This window comes from Cibotium barometz, chromosome 9, assembly GCF_041138505.1.
Source record: "Cibotium barometz isolate CiBa-2024 chromosome 9, ASM4113850v1, whole genome shotgun sequence".
Classification (NCBI taxonomy): Eukaryota; Viridiplantae; Streptophyta; class Polypodiopsida; order Cyatheales; family Cibotiaceae; genus Cibotium; species Cibotium barometz.
Window position 1 is genome coordinate 49,830,485 of NC_141054.1, and position 14,555 is coordinate 49,845,039.

The window sequence follows — 14,555 nt, forward strand, 5'->3', positions numbered from 1 at the left end:
AGTATAACTTTATTAAAAATATTATAAATTTAAGTGTAAGTATAAATATGAGTATAAGTTATAGATCAAACTCATTTATACTATCTATTCTCTAGCTCTCCCTTTGGGTGCTTTTTCTCTCCACTACCCATCATGGCTGCCTCCCCTGCTTTCGCCGCGTGGTGGATTGGCAACACTCTCGCTATACTCACCTTGGAGACCAGATCTACCCTAAGTTTTGCAAGCGTTTAGACCTCGAGGCTATCATCTCTACCTTAGACCCAAACTCCACTTTGCTAGCTACATTTTGTGATGAAATCGACGACTTCACCTTCTCTATCCCAAATTCCACCTTGAGTTGGATTCCTTTGGAGTTCCTCTTCAACATGAAGGGTGGATCCAACCACAAGAATGTGGTGAACAGAGCCCTAGCTCATGTCGGACTTTACTAGTTGCTCCCTAGATTTGATATTTAGGGCCTTTAGGGGTATGTAGACCCCACATGTATGATCCTATGCCCATCAGAGGCTGGGAAGTGCACTATCCGAAGGCTCGTGTCGTGGAAAGCTCTGAATATGTAAAAATCAGGGCTTCCCACGCGAGCCTTTAGACAGTGCACTTCCCAGCCCTGATGGGCATGGGATCATACATGTGGGGTCTACATGCCCTAGAGGCCCTAAATATCAAATTTGGGACCATTCTAAAAAAATTTCATCCTCTCCCATGCATTATTACATGATCAATGCTGTCATCAATTTTATTGGTTTGCAGGAAATTGTGTATCTTGATGAATTTGCATCGAGGCAGAGTGGAAGATCTGGGGGCTAAGGAAGGGTTCATGACTCTACACTCAAGGAGTACATTGGCAAACTTTTATATTTTCTAAATTAGCTCAATACATAAATTTGATACTTTTTAATTTTTAAAAATAGTTTTCCTTATCAAAATGAGCTCTAATTTTATGTGTATATATAAGTATCATGGAATACCTCCTAGATAAAATATCAACCCCATCAGAGGTCTGTAGGGCCCTTGTCCGAAGGCTTGCGTCGTATATAGACCTGCTATTAAAAAAAGAAGACCTCAACAGGCGAGCCTTCGGACAAGGGCCCTACAGGCCTTTGATAGGGGTGATATTTTATCTGACATGTAAACTATATGATCTATGCACACAATAAATTTTAACCATTCTGATCGCTGCACACCATGCATCAATTTTTTCTAGGAAAAAAATAATTAGCGTATAAAATAGCACTTGCACATGCACATGCATGCTCATAATGTAAGCCACATGATCTATGCACATAATAAATTTCAGCCCATTATGATCTATACACACCATGTGTCAATTTTTCTCATAAAATTTAAGAATTTATACCTACACATGCACAAATAAAAAAACACCTACACATGCACATGCACTTGCAATTTTTTTTCACAAAAATATAATAATATACACTGACATTAGAAATGAAGAAAACTTAAAATATTCAAATCAATGGGTAAGTCCGGTACACAACATTGGAAACAAGGAAACTTAAAATATCCAAATCCAGTACATTGCATAAAGTACAACTAGTTGAGTGGAACTGAAGGAAAACGTGAAAACACAAAACGATACATGAGCATTTACACAGCTCTTCAAACCATGTCATGGTTAAGGTTGAATGCATCACTATTGTTATTACGAATCCTATGAACAAGAGTGAAATCCGAGGGCTTGAGAGTGATGCGTCGGGCATGGATGGCTAACAGCTGACCATCATGCATGAGATCCACCAAGTAACTTTCAGCCACCTCTTGAAGAACAAGCAACGCTTGGGCTGACCATCGCTTCACATTACATGCTTGATCTCTTGAAAAGTACTTGTAGTGGTTTCCCCTTTGTAGATCTTGCAGTATTTCTCGCACCAACCTCGAGAAAGGTGCCTTGGGTATAATCAACTCGGGACTCTTCTCTGGAACCTCCTAATTTCACAAAGAGCGGCGGTGCCTGGTCTCCATCTTCTCTTCTTATGCGTAGGTGGATGAGCATTTCTAGCTGGAGCAGCAGGAGAAACTTTCCTAAATGGAGCAGCGGAAGGAGCTTGGCCTTCATCATTGTCGATGTCAGTACGTTTACTAGATCTGGATAAATGAACCGGTATCTTGGAAGGCATTTTGTTTGCTCTTTGCTTAGTGCGCGCCATACTCATAAGCTAGAAGGAATGGAGAGAAATGGAGGAATGGAAAGAAATGAAAGAAGTACCTTTATTTATAAGCGCTTACTATAAGTTATTGACACTTACTTTTAAAAAATATCAACACTATCAAAAAGTTATCCATATTGACTTTAGTAAACACTTATTTTGAAAAAGTTATCCATGTTGACTTTAGCAAACACCTATTTCTTTAAAACATTAGATTGCTCCAATACTCTCATAAACATAAAATGTTATTTCATAATTACAATTCTATCGATATTTCCATTTCCTACCGACTCTCTCTTGGGTTGTCAACCATTTTGCATGATGTTCTTTGGCTGTGCTATTTTCATATCTTGCTTTCCTCACTTCATATATTGCCCTACGAACAGGTTTTGTATCATTGGATTTGGACTTTGTTAATTTGTCCTCATATCTTATCTCTATTCTCCTATACGACCATTGGAGTAACTACCTCATAGGATTGGAATCATTGATTCCACCTCCATGTGCCGTTGCTTTTTGGAATATGCATCGAGCTTGCCAATGAGATCGCTCCATGCCGTGTAGACCATCGCCAAACTTCCTTGTTCAGCAAAGTATGGACCATGAGCCTCAAGTATGTGCTGCATTCAAAAACACAAGATCCACAATTAAACTCAAAATATTACATTCACAATTTAAAATGAAATGGAGACCACTTTGACCATATAGTGTGTAATGCAATTTAAAGTCCATGCCTCTGTCATCATTGAGTTATGAAAGTTTACAACCGCCTCTTTAAATGCATTGGCATCATCATAATTGAATGTCATCTTTTGTAAAAGTGGTGCCAATTTATCAAGTGCAATCCACACATTTGCCTTTGATATCCACGTCCCTTCCCCATTGCTCCGATCAGGGACAGCCATGTGTAGTTTTTTCCATGCTTCATACTTCTCTGGTTGTTTTACAAGCAACTTACCATCTTCATCTCAGTCTTTCCTGAATTTTTCTCGTCCTTTTTTATTTCTACTTGGCCCCGGTGCAATCCATCACATAAGACTTGTTCTACCTTCTTGCATATTGCATCAACATCTGAAGCAGGATGCATCTTGTAGGCAAAACACACGTACTCAAACACCAACTTCTCTATTGTCCTTACTATGCAATGCAAGGTGCAAAAGTGAACCCTTGTTAAGGGTATTTCTAAAATAGGATCCCACTTAGGATCTAATGGCACCAACATTCCATTCCTTTGAACACACTGGTCACGTGTTGGAGCACCGCGTTGTCATGTCCTTATAATCCATTATTTCTTCCCATCCTTGCCTGTCTTTCTGGATTGCATGCAATGTAAGCAAGGAAATTCAGCTGATGCTGAATTTGAAACACCAAACATACGTTTCAATGTTTTCAAACCGCCAGCAAGATGCCATTCTACCTTGTATTCACCAAATCCATCAGCGTATCTTGGATTTTCAAGAGAAGCGAACTCGTCTCACAAAATTGGATAACAATGTCTAGTTAAGTGGAAGGATAGATCGGAACAAGGTTCAACTTGGGAGGACGTTAGTACTCTCAAGACCCGATATCCTACCTTTTTTTTCGAGGACGAAAACTCTTCCAAAAAGGAGGAGTAGTGTCAGGACACAGGTAGGACTAGGGGGGTTCGGGCAGTTCAGTCTAGACGTGTGGATGGCCAAGGCTATTTTAGTCGGCTAGGGCCTATATCTGGCGGTTGAGTGGAGAGTTTCCCTATTCTCTTCTAGCAAGTTCATGGAGGTCTCATGGTGGCTGATCTCGCACAGTCGTGGCACAAAAGAACCATTGTGTAGACCAAGACTATGATGTGTCGCAACAGGTTCATCTAAATGTCAAACCACATAATCATCCACCATACTTCTCAAGTGACATAGAATGCACCCAAAGAGGAATGTCCTGGCCCCAAAGACCATAGGATCATGTCGACACCCATGGAGACCGAATAATGAACACAACTCGAGGTTAGCATCATGCAAGATCAAATGTGAACCAATTCTCTCGTTCCATGTAGTGCCACTCGAACTATTGATGGCATGATCCACTACATCTATGTGTGTATAAACATGATCCCAACTATCCTACAAGGCCTCACCTCAATAAATTCCATGCTACTCTGATATACAATGCCTAACTGCTTTTGTGATCTTCAAAATCTAGTCCCAATCTTGGACAAAGATATTGTCATAATAAAAATGTAAGTGAACCTATTATAATATAGCCAAAATACGATCTCTTAGATCTTAAAAGAAGACAAAAGAGAGCTAATATTTTATAGTTCTTTTTGCACTTTTCCTTGATTCATGGAAGAGAAAGAAGACCCTTACAAGGCCCCTTTTTGAGTTCATATTTTTTCTAATGCCAAGATCAAAAAATTACATCCCCAGTCCCTTGGAAAAGAGATAAGGATAACAAAATGTTGAGGAAAGAGATGTGGATGTAATGAAGAGAGCAATAGAAGGAAAAAAGTAACGTGGGTAATATATTAAGAACTATGGAGAACATAGGCCACATCATTAACCCAAAAAAATCCTATGCATATATAGCCCTTGCATTATTCACTAAATGTCTTAGCATTACTTCAGAACAGACATATCTTGCATTTATAAGCACTCACATACACATCATACAAATATGGATCAAAAATTCTATAAAACTTACAAAATTACATTGCTCAGAGAAGACTATGCATATTCTCACTCTCTGTGCATGCATGTTTGTTCCTATCCCCTGAGCATCATGCACATTCTTTGAGGTAAATTTTCTATGCATGCATGCTCTCATCCTATGTGCAGGCACATTCCTTGAGACAAATTTTCTACATATGTATGTTCTCATTCTGTATGCACCACCTCCAATTGGCCAAGCACCCTCTCTGGCTTCTGTCGTACCTACAACAACCTCGCTTGTGGCATAAAAACTATCATGACATCTACACAAGCTCTAAGTACTTGACTCTTCACCATTGTTGGTATCTCCTTGTAGCCATGTATATATATAAGTCATTTTTAGTAATGAGAAAATGAATCCGTAATTGAGCCTTGAGTCTCTCCTCTCTTGCTCTTAAACAATGGAAACTTCATATTTTTTATTGTGAATAATATTGTCGAAGATGAAAATTCTCTTTACTAGGAAAACTTATTTTAAATTAGTGATTTGAAGAAATCTAATGATTTCTTAAGTCTAAAAGTGTTTCACAATTATAGTAATAAATGCCGAACAATAAAATAGTTAACCAATGTGGAAGGAAATAGACCACTCCTCAATTAACTCCAAGGCTAATTATCAAAGGGATGACATATGTTCTCATGAGCAATTACCAAGGCTAGTTCAATCAAGGGAAGGAGACAAACTCCTCATAGTTGATGAGTCAATCTAGCCCAAGGTTGGTAGCAGTGGCAATAGTAGGTAAGACACCATAAGTAGGTAAGACACTACTAGGACTTGGCAATAGTAGGTAAGACACCATAAGCTCTTGGTTCTTTGTAGGTCCAAGTCACCACTCAAACGAGTGCAAAGAACCTATGAAGGATAGCCCAAAGCATAGTACTCTTAAAAATATAGTGTCTTTAGCAATGCCCATTTATATTGTTGAATAACCTTAAAGTCAATACTCTTATGTAACATTTGATTATTTATTGTATTGAGTGAAGCTAGAGTCATGTGACTGTAAGTTTTGAGGTAGATAAAATTAGAATCAAGAAAGTTGCATAATTTAAGGGATAAAATTTAGGATAAATATCCTAAACATTTTATGATTATAAAGAAGAAATTGCAAGCATATTTGAGTCACTTTGTGCATCACCTTCTAGCTTATTTCAAACTACCAATTTGTGATTTTATGAGATGGCTTCTAATCCTTGCATAGTGATCTCACATCTTCATCCACCATAAAATTTTATGATATATATAAATTAGACTTTTTATTTTATTAACTTATGATGTGAATGTTTGTTATAAGTGAGGCTCCAAGTAATCACCAAGGCCTAAAAATACACAAATAAAATTAACATTGCTTCACAAGAAATGCCTTGGCCATTAAAAAATCATATCCTTGTGTGTGTGTGTGTGTGTGTGTAGTAGAAGAACTTTAGAAAACACACGTACATTGGAAGATGTCAAAAGAATATCAACTAAAAATGCGTCAAAGAAGAGGCTCATAGGTTTCTTTCATTAATTTGCCAAGATTGTAACGACTATTGCTAGGTAGGCATTGGAGTACTACAAAATTTACATACACCATAACCTTGCCAATCGACATCCTTCCAAGTACATCTCTGTCTAAATTTGCCATAATATACATAAATTAGACTTTTTTATTTTATTACCATATACTCGAGGATTCACCTAAAAACATGTAAGTATAGCACGTGAGTTCAAATGATAGGATTTTTTAATTCAAAAATTTAAGGTACATTTACAAAAGGGGTTTTTTAAATCGATTAAAAAAAACTGTAAGCCTTTTAAAAAAAAAGGAATCATTTTATTCATAAAAATTTCATAGGTAAAGGATTTTTAAAATACCCCTTGGACTCGTGTTACATAGGGTTTCTTAAAATCAATAAAGCCTAAAAATACACAAATAAAATTAACATTGTTTCACGAGAAATGGCTTGACCATTAAAAAATTATATCCTTGTGTGTGTGTGTGTGTGTGTGTTGGGAGGGATAGGGGGGAGGTATTCAGAGACTAATGTAAAAGAAGTAAAGAAAGTATTTTTAATAACGTGTTAATGGTACATTCCTTGTTTTTCTTCTCATTTTCTGTAGAAAAAGTACGACATTTTATCGACGGGCTTCAGCACAAGAAGTGGTAATAGTTAGCGTACAGGTCTTGGGTTCGAATCTCGACACCTTAGTACACAAATAATATATAATAACTCTAAAAAGAAAAAGTATGACATTTTGAACTCCAAGTTGGTAAGTCACATGCACAAACACCCTACTTTTATCTAAAACAAAATATATATTATAAGGATACTATATCTATATATATATATATATATTTGGCATATTTAATTTCTTACCTTTTCAAAGAGACGTGTACAATAATGTAAGAAGGGAAGCCTAGCCTATGGTGGTGTACGAGGTCCTATAATATTAATAATCAACATAATTATAATTACGTGAGCACAAGCTCGTTACAAACCCAAAAAAAAAAAAGACGCTTAATTATGAATTTTCAGTCATTGTCACTGTGGTGGATAACTGCAACCGCCATAGCCTGCCCAAAAAGAATTAACACAAAATCTTGCTTAGATTCACTTTTAGCTAGATTAACGACTTAACTCAAGACCCTAATTATGCTAGATTAGCACATGGATTTGTACTCCAGAACTTGATAAAGCCCTACATTAAGCTTAATATAAACAAAAGCAAGAAAAACTTGCTGATTTCTGAATGCTCTTATGCTAGATTATCACATTTCTAATGAGCAATGAATACTCATTTGCTTTAGCCCTACTTGTGTAAAGCTTAATGGTTACATGAACACACAATAGCTGTAGTAAAGCTTCATGAATGTGCTACATGCAAAGCAAATTCTTAATCTGGCTTATATATGAGCCTTATTAGCTGAAATATTATAGATTAATGGTGATGATATGCTCAATAAAACAGCTTTATAAAGAGGTTCAGCTGTAGACCAAAATGCCTGATTGAGATGAGGTTAAGTTTAAGTGGAAGATTAATAAGTTTAATGACATGCTAGTTTGACATGAAGTAAGCAGACTAAGAAGGTTACTAACATGTAGCAAAGAAAATGGTACTAGATTTTAATGTTGAACCAAATGCTAGATTGACATGCAGGGTAAGAGGCTTACTGGGATCTGTGAAGACCACAAGGCCACTGTTCTGGAAGTAACAGTTCCACCAGTTGCGGCCGTGCGCCTGGTAGTACATGTTCATGGCATAGGAGGCATGGGCTATGAGTGTGTTGGGGCTGTAGCAGGCACAGCCAGGCTTGAGCTGGGTGCAATCAGCCCCCCCCTCCCCACATGCAAAATCCAAATTTGCCACCAACAATTCATCTGGCACTGATGGCTTGGCCACACACCATAGCTTCTGCCCTGATTGTTGCTGCCAATTTTTTCAAACAATTATTAGCTTCATTAAAGCTCTAATGGACATGGAGAGCAGTAACATCAATGCCATAACCATACTTTGTCATAATCACCATCATATGTCCTAACCAAATAATTAATTACCTATATTAGAGGCCTCAAAAGTGAGGAATTAATTGCCTATATTAGAGGCCTAAAAAGTGAAGAATTCTTACTAACATACAAATGAATGACATTAACCAACCATATAGTCAAATGACACCAAAATACCCTAGTCAAATGATAATTAGCATAAGCAATTGATATATTATCATCAGCAAATGAGAATTTTCTTTACCATTTGATAATTATCAAGCTTCATTAGAGCTCTAATAAAGATAAAACTATAATCAAAATCATGAGCATAATCATTCAAATTGATAATTAGCATAATTAACTGAACAATTTCTAGATGAACACACCATCCTCCCTTGAACAAGAGTAGAGAAAGATAAGCAATGTACACATGAAAGATCCACACAGCTGTTTTTGAGTCTTAATTATAAGTGCACAAAGGTAAATCATGTAGAGTGTGATTAGATTAGAAGATTACAGATGGTAATGCCGGTGTGTTGCTGGTAACAGCTCTAGCTGCAAAAATCATAACAATCATATTATTAGAACTTTGGTTAATGGAGTGTACTGCTGGGCAAACATTAACAGTGGTAGAAAATTATCCACAGGGTGGCAGCCCGGAATCGTTCCTAGATGAATTTTCATTAGTGCTTTTAACATGCATTAATCAAAAGTGCCCAACACTCCTAATAATCAGGATTACTGCCTTTAATCAAAATAGATTTAAGGTGCATAATTATCAAGCGCTTCATGTGCCCTTGATTAAAAGTCCGTAACATGCATACTGAGTCACAATGCCCTGAATTAAGGGTGCGCTCAACATGACGATTAATCAAACGAAGGTGCTCTAGTCATCATGCATAATCGAGCTTAATGCCTTTAAACAAAGGTGCTCTCAGTATGCATTTTGCTTCATGTAGAGAGGATTAGGTGGCACGAAAGAGAGGATTAAGGGCTAAATTAGAAGGCACCTGAAGCTGGCGAAAGGAGAGAGATGCAGAAAAGGGTGAGCAGAAGGGCAAGAGGAGGTGGGGTCACTAGCTGTGGTGGGTATGATCGGGCCATAGGAAAGCGGAGGCAAATGCACAGCTACGTCGTCCTACATGAGAGTAAGGATTGGGATACAGGAGGAGACAAGAGAGAGAAGAAGAAGAAGAAGAAGAAGAGGGCAATAGTTTTACTGTCCGCTAGGTGATAAGTGAGGAAAAGAAAGACAAAAAGTTCTGAAGGGTGTGATAAGGAGAAGGCCCTCATCTCCCTCACAGTCTGGACGTGTGTGTGTGTGTGAGAGAGAGAGAGAGTGAGACAGAGAGAGAGAGAGATAGTGTGTGTGTGTGTGAGAGAGAGAGAGAGAGAGAGAGAGACTCGTGAGTAGAGAACAGGGGTGTGTGTGTGTGTGTGAGAGAGAGAGAGAGAGAGAGAGAGAGAGAGAACCGCCCAAAGCGAAAAGGCTGCAAGGCCAACAGCTGCAGAAAAACTGCCAGCAGGGGGCACACATGAGGTAGCTAGCTAGCTGATCAGGTGGTGACAGCAATGAGCATGCGTTGCTCTCCTTGCATAACGCCGTCACACGTATGTAGTGTGTGTGTGTGTCGTCGGTCTCATTTCGTCACCCGTGTTAGATCCTGACTCTTCTCTTGGCCTCTTTTCTTCCCTTGTCCGCCCATGAAGTTGTCACACAAGTTGGCCCCCCACCCTTGGACACACAATGTGTAACCAACATTGTGTTACCATTCTACAATGTTTAATCACATCATCCATAGCTTGCATGTGCACATGTTTGTTTGTTGCATATACTCACATCGAACCTCCTAGGATTAGGGCTCGGCCTGATTTTTTAATGATATTTGGGTTCGTTGAACTCTCCATCACTTCACAAAATTATCCAACCCAAATATTTTGGATTTGGTTGTGCCTGAGCTATTGATTTGAAAATTATCCAAATATTTTGGATTTGGTTGTGCCTAAGCATTGATTTGAAAATATTACTTCTCAATTTGGTGCTTCTAGGTAGCCTTGAAGTGAAGGATGCTCAAATCCTCTATTGAGCTTAGAGCCAAAATAAGAACAATGAACGACACTCAAATCCTCTATATCCACCAATTGGTCACAAGAGTACATTAATGTTTCCATTCTTTTAACTAGTCATTCTTTTAATGTTGGGTTTCAAGGGCCATCCTCTTTAATGTCCCCACTTAGGCATTGCTAAGAACCCCACCACCAAGCATCAATGAGGGCTTCCACTTTCCATCAATGTTTGGAAAAAAAAATGAGAGGAGAGATATCCATCGAATAACAATACAAAATTGCTCGTAACGTTCGCATGTGACCTTGAGGTGACATTTAAGAAGAAAAAGTGTTTAATTTTTTGTACCCTATAAAATGGAAGAGAACTCCTTGGATTATGTGTATGTTTTGGCTTGGTTTTAAAGGATCCAATATGATTCATTATTATTTTGCCCAAGTGCATTATTATAAACTAATGTTAAGCAAAAGAGGTAGCTAGATCATTATTAGGAGCTCTTTTTTAGCATGTGAAATGATGTAGCATCTATTGAAAATGCCAAGAACTTTCGAGAGAGCTTTGCAAAAACTCTCATGTACTAGTTTAGAGTCCATCAAATGATTTCCAATCTTTATATTGTTCATGATTTATTGAGTTCTTTCTTAATGTTAATCCATCTATCACCTAAGAATATATAAGATACCACATGAGTTCAATAAAAGGAGTTCTCATTTTCATGGACTTATAAAGAAAGGAGATACACAAAGGACTTTACTATTTAAAAAGTTAAAAAGTCATAAATTTAGTCAAAAAGGGGTGATATTTTCACCATAGAATTATCACTCGTTACTAAATGCCTTTTACCTCAAATACATAGAGGTGTAGGTTTCTTTGATGATGCATTGAAAGCTAATATTCATGGAATTAGTTGGGCGACCGGGCATTGTACAAATGAATATTGTATATAAGACATTTTGACTAATGAAAAAACACATAATCCCATCTCACAATTGAGTTTGAGTCTTCTTGCTCTTGTGATTGAGTTTCTTGACAATGTATTCTTTTCTCTTCTTCTTTGTTGCATGCATGCTTAGGGATTGTGTGGGTGAGTGATGGTGTTAATTAATGTATGCTCTCTTCTCGCTCTCTCGTTCTCTTGTCTACACTCTTGTGCTTTCACTCACCGTCGCATAGAAGTAGAGATTGAGATTTCCGTAGCTCTCTCTCTCTCTCTCTCTCTTTGCTCGAAACACATTTGTAAAGCTCCTTTGCGGTGACAACAAAGAAGGCAAGACCCTAGCTCCCCAACAAGACATAGTTACTCTACCAAGACACCACCACACAAGTTGCTCGCCCGTAAGATCATGCATGATTGGGATTACGTTGGCTTGTGGTTTCTTATATCCTCCTTTGTCTCTCTTGTGTGAGATCGCGACCACTATTGGAACTTTTGCACTAGATAAAACTTGATGGACTAATGTCAAGGCAATTAGTGATCCTGCTAGTGCCGAGGGTTAAGCCCGAGCATTGCCTTTGGTCCAATATTCGAAGTACTCCATTAATGATTATCCCATCGAGGACCATGCCAATTGAATGAGAGGTCAGGGGGTGCATATGCTGCTTTCTTCGACGCGACGGCTTTGGGGATCTCACCTTCTTCCAAGATCTGTGGTGGGAGAAAGGGGTGGCCGGTTTTCGAGGTTGAGGCCTTGGTGAGTCCATTGAGGACGTCCCTAAGATAGGTTGGTGGTGGGGTCGGCTTGGGAGATAAGGGGGGTAACGGCGGAGTTGGGCAGGTGGTGAAGTGAAGGCAAGTGAGGATATTCAAGGAGGTGGTGAAGTGAAGACGAGGAGAGGTGTAGCTAAGGTAAGGGGTTATCGAGGGGGAAAAGGTGTCGAGGTTTGTTCCTTCTCTTTGCCTTTGGCTGAGGGGCAGGTGGTGAAGTGAAGGCAAGTGAGGATATTCAAGGAGGTGGTGAAGTGAAGACGAGGAGAGGTGTAGCTAAGGTAAGGGGTTATCGAGGGGGGAAAGGTGTCGAGGTTTGTTCCTTCTCTTTGCCTTTGGCTGAGGGGCCTGAAGAAGCTGCAGTGGAAGAGGGGCCTCCTCTTGATGGTGAAGGGCCCTAGGAAGGTAAGTTGGGACTACATTCTTCTCGTGCTAGGGGGGGCCTTCTGCAGACAGGTCCTTCCTGTTGCCGAAATGGAGATGCAGATAGGTCCTTCCTATTGCCAAAACGGAGATGCATCATCGTCTTTTTTTTCCTTGTGGCAGTTTTTGTGGTGTCCTCTTCTTCATCCTTGATTTCAAGTGTGCAGACTTTACAGACTTATAAAATTCCAGGGCATCTCGGTATTCCTTCATCAGAGATGTTCTAAGAGTAAGCCACATGGACTATGTCAAAGAGGTGGCATTTGGTGGTGTACATCACCTACTGCTACAGGCTATGCTTCCAAATGTGATGGTATAGTGCAAGGATTCCAATCGGGATATAAGCAGTGCTTACCTCGACGATGAGATGACGATAGGTGTAATAAAATACAGCATGTTTGTCATGTGTGTGCATCCACTAGATTGCTCGACTGATGAAGTTGGTGGAGTCAAGGTAGGGGAATAACTCTTGTGGGATAAAGAGTTCAATGAAATCCACCTCATCTGGGCAGTCATAGAAGTTGAGGATGCGGCACCAAGTTGGAGGTTTAGGCAAAAAGAACATGGTGAAGGAAATGAAAGATGGTGGCGAGCTCAGTGAGAGAGATGGAGTTTTGAAAGAAAAGCATAATGAGGGTGGTGTGGGAGCTATAAGCAACCTTAGAGAGGATGGTGGAGAAAGTGGTGGTGGAGATTTCTTCTTCGAGGAAAATGTTGTGTTGGAGGAGGTTGAGTCGGAGGATGCAATCTTAAAGCTCAAGGAGACCTCAAGTGGTTTGAGAGGAATTCGCGAGGTTTGGGAGGTTGGTGGGCCGTGTCCATCAAGCAATCCGCCTTCTTCTAAGTGGTGGGGTCACCACAGGTGATCTTTTCAAGTTAGGATCCAGCCTTGAGCTCTCATAAAAGCTGCTCGAGCTGAGCAATGGTGGTGCGTCCTTGGTGTGTCTAGTGCCTTTTAGAAGTCCTTGCGATGCTCAAACATCTAGTTGTGGACTTCGTCCATGAGCTATTGGAGAATTTGCAGGACATGGTTTCAGCTCTCTAAAGTGTGACACTGGCACAGGTGAGATTTTCTTAGGTTTTAACTCCGTAAGAAGTACTTCTAGTTCATGTTATGCGATCCTAGAGTCAGCCTCTAGGGCTTAGACCTGTAATGTGTCCTTGAGGGCAATGGTCGCATTTTTTTGGGTCTCCAACTGAGCGTTTATGTGCATGCCAAGAGGGACTTACTGTGCCACATCCATTTTTTCTCCAACCATATATGTTGTGTCATATTCCTTACTAGGTTCTAGAGAAGTGAGGAGAAGGCCGTAGGGAAATCTGACAAATAGCCCTAGGAGTGGAAAAGAGCCTGGAAAAAACTTTTGGCCAAGGTTAAGTTGCCTTCGTGGATCTAGTGGTGTGCCTTCATGATGTTCTATGCCTCATGGGATGTGAAAAAGGGCCTGCTTTCACAGGAGAGAACACTCAAGCTTACAAGATAGAGAGAAGGAGAGGAGAATGCAAGGGTCATAATGGTTTACACTTTAAGCCACTCTTGGTAGAGTAACTCTCTCTTGTGGAGAGCTAGGGTCCTCAACCTTGCCTCCTTTGTTGTCATCATCACCACAAAGAGCTTTACACATGGATGGGGAGCAAAGAGAGAGAGAGCTATGGAAAGCTCAACCTCTACTCCTATGCCAGAGTAAGACTGAAAGCATGGGAAAGTAGACAAGGGGAGGAGACAGGGAAAAGAGAGCATACATCATCACTCATCCACACAATCCCTAAGCATGCATACAAGCAACTCAATCACAAGAGCAAGAAGATTCAAACTCAATTGTGTGAGAACAAGATTATGTGTGTTTTCTCATTAGTCAAAATGTCGTATATATGATACTCATTTGTACAATGCCCGACCATCCAAATAATGTCCGAGGGCCCAATCAGCTAGTCTAGGCTAGCTTCATAGCCTAGATGTACTTCACGCTGGCATTACATGTCGTAAGCTCGACATTACACAAGTCAAGGCTCATAAGAGGCCTAATGCTATTACAATGACT

The 14,555-nt window shown here is 39.6% G+C and overlaps 1 protein-coding gene across 3 annotated transcripts; it reads right to left on the reverse strand.

The window, feature by feature from the left end:
- Positions 1 to 6,657: 6,657 nt before the first annotated feature.
- LOC147635664 (major pollen allergen Ole e 10-like) lies at positions 6,658 to 9,549 on the reverse strand. 3 transcript variants are annotated; one of them, XM_086803048.1, is made up of 4 exons: positions 9,066 to 9,177; positions 8,838 to 8,875; positions 8,006 to 8,261; positions 6,658 to 7,407 (listed from the first exon to the last, which is right to left on the reverse strand). In XM_086803048.1, the coding sequence occupies exons 1-4, from the start codon at positions 9,136 to 9,138 to the stop codon at positions 7,376 to 7,378; spliced, it is 399 nt and encodes a 132-aa protein (XP_086659174.1). In that variant the 5' UTR covers positions 9,139 to 9,177; the 3' UTR covers positions 6,658 to 7,375. The 3 variants fall into 3 exon arrangements, with proteins under 3 accessions (XP_086659174.1, XP_086659175.1, XP_086659173.1); XM_086803049.1 differs by having other exon boundaries at positions 6,659 to 7,407; positions 9,137 to 9,313; XM_086803047.1 differs by lacking the exon at positions 9,066 to 9,177 and adding an exon at positions 9,331 to 9,549 and having other exon boundaries at positions 6,689 to 7,407.
- Between the last annotated feature and the right edge of the window lie 5,006 nt (positions 9,550 to 14,555).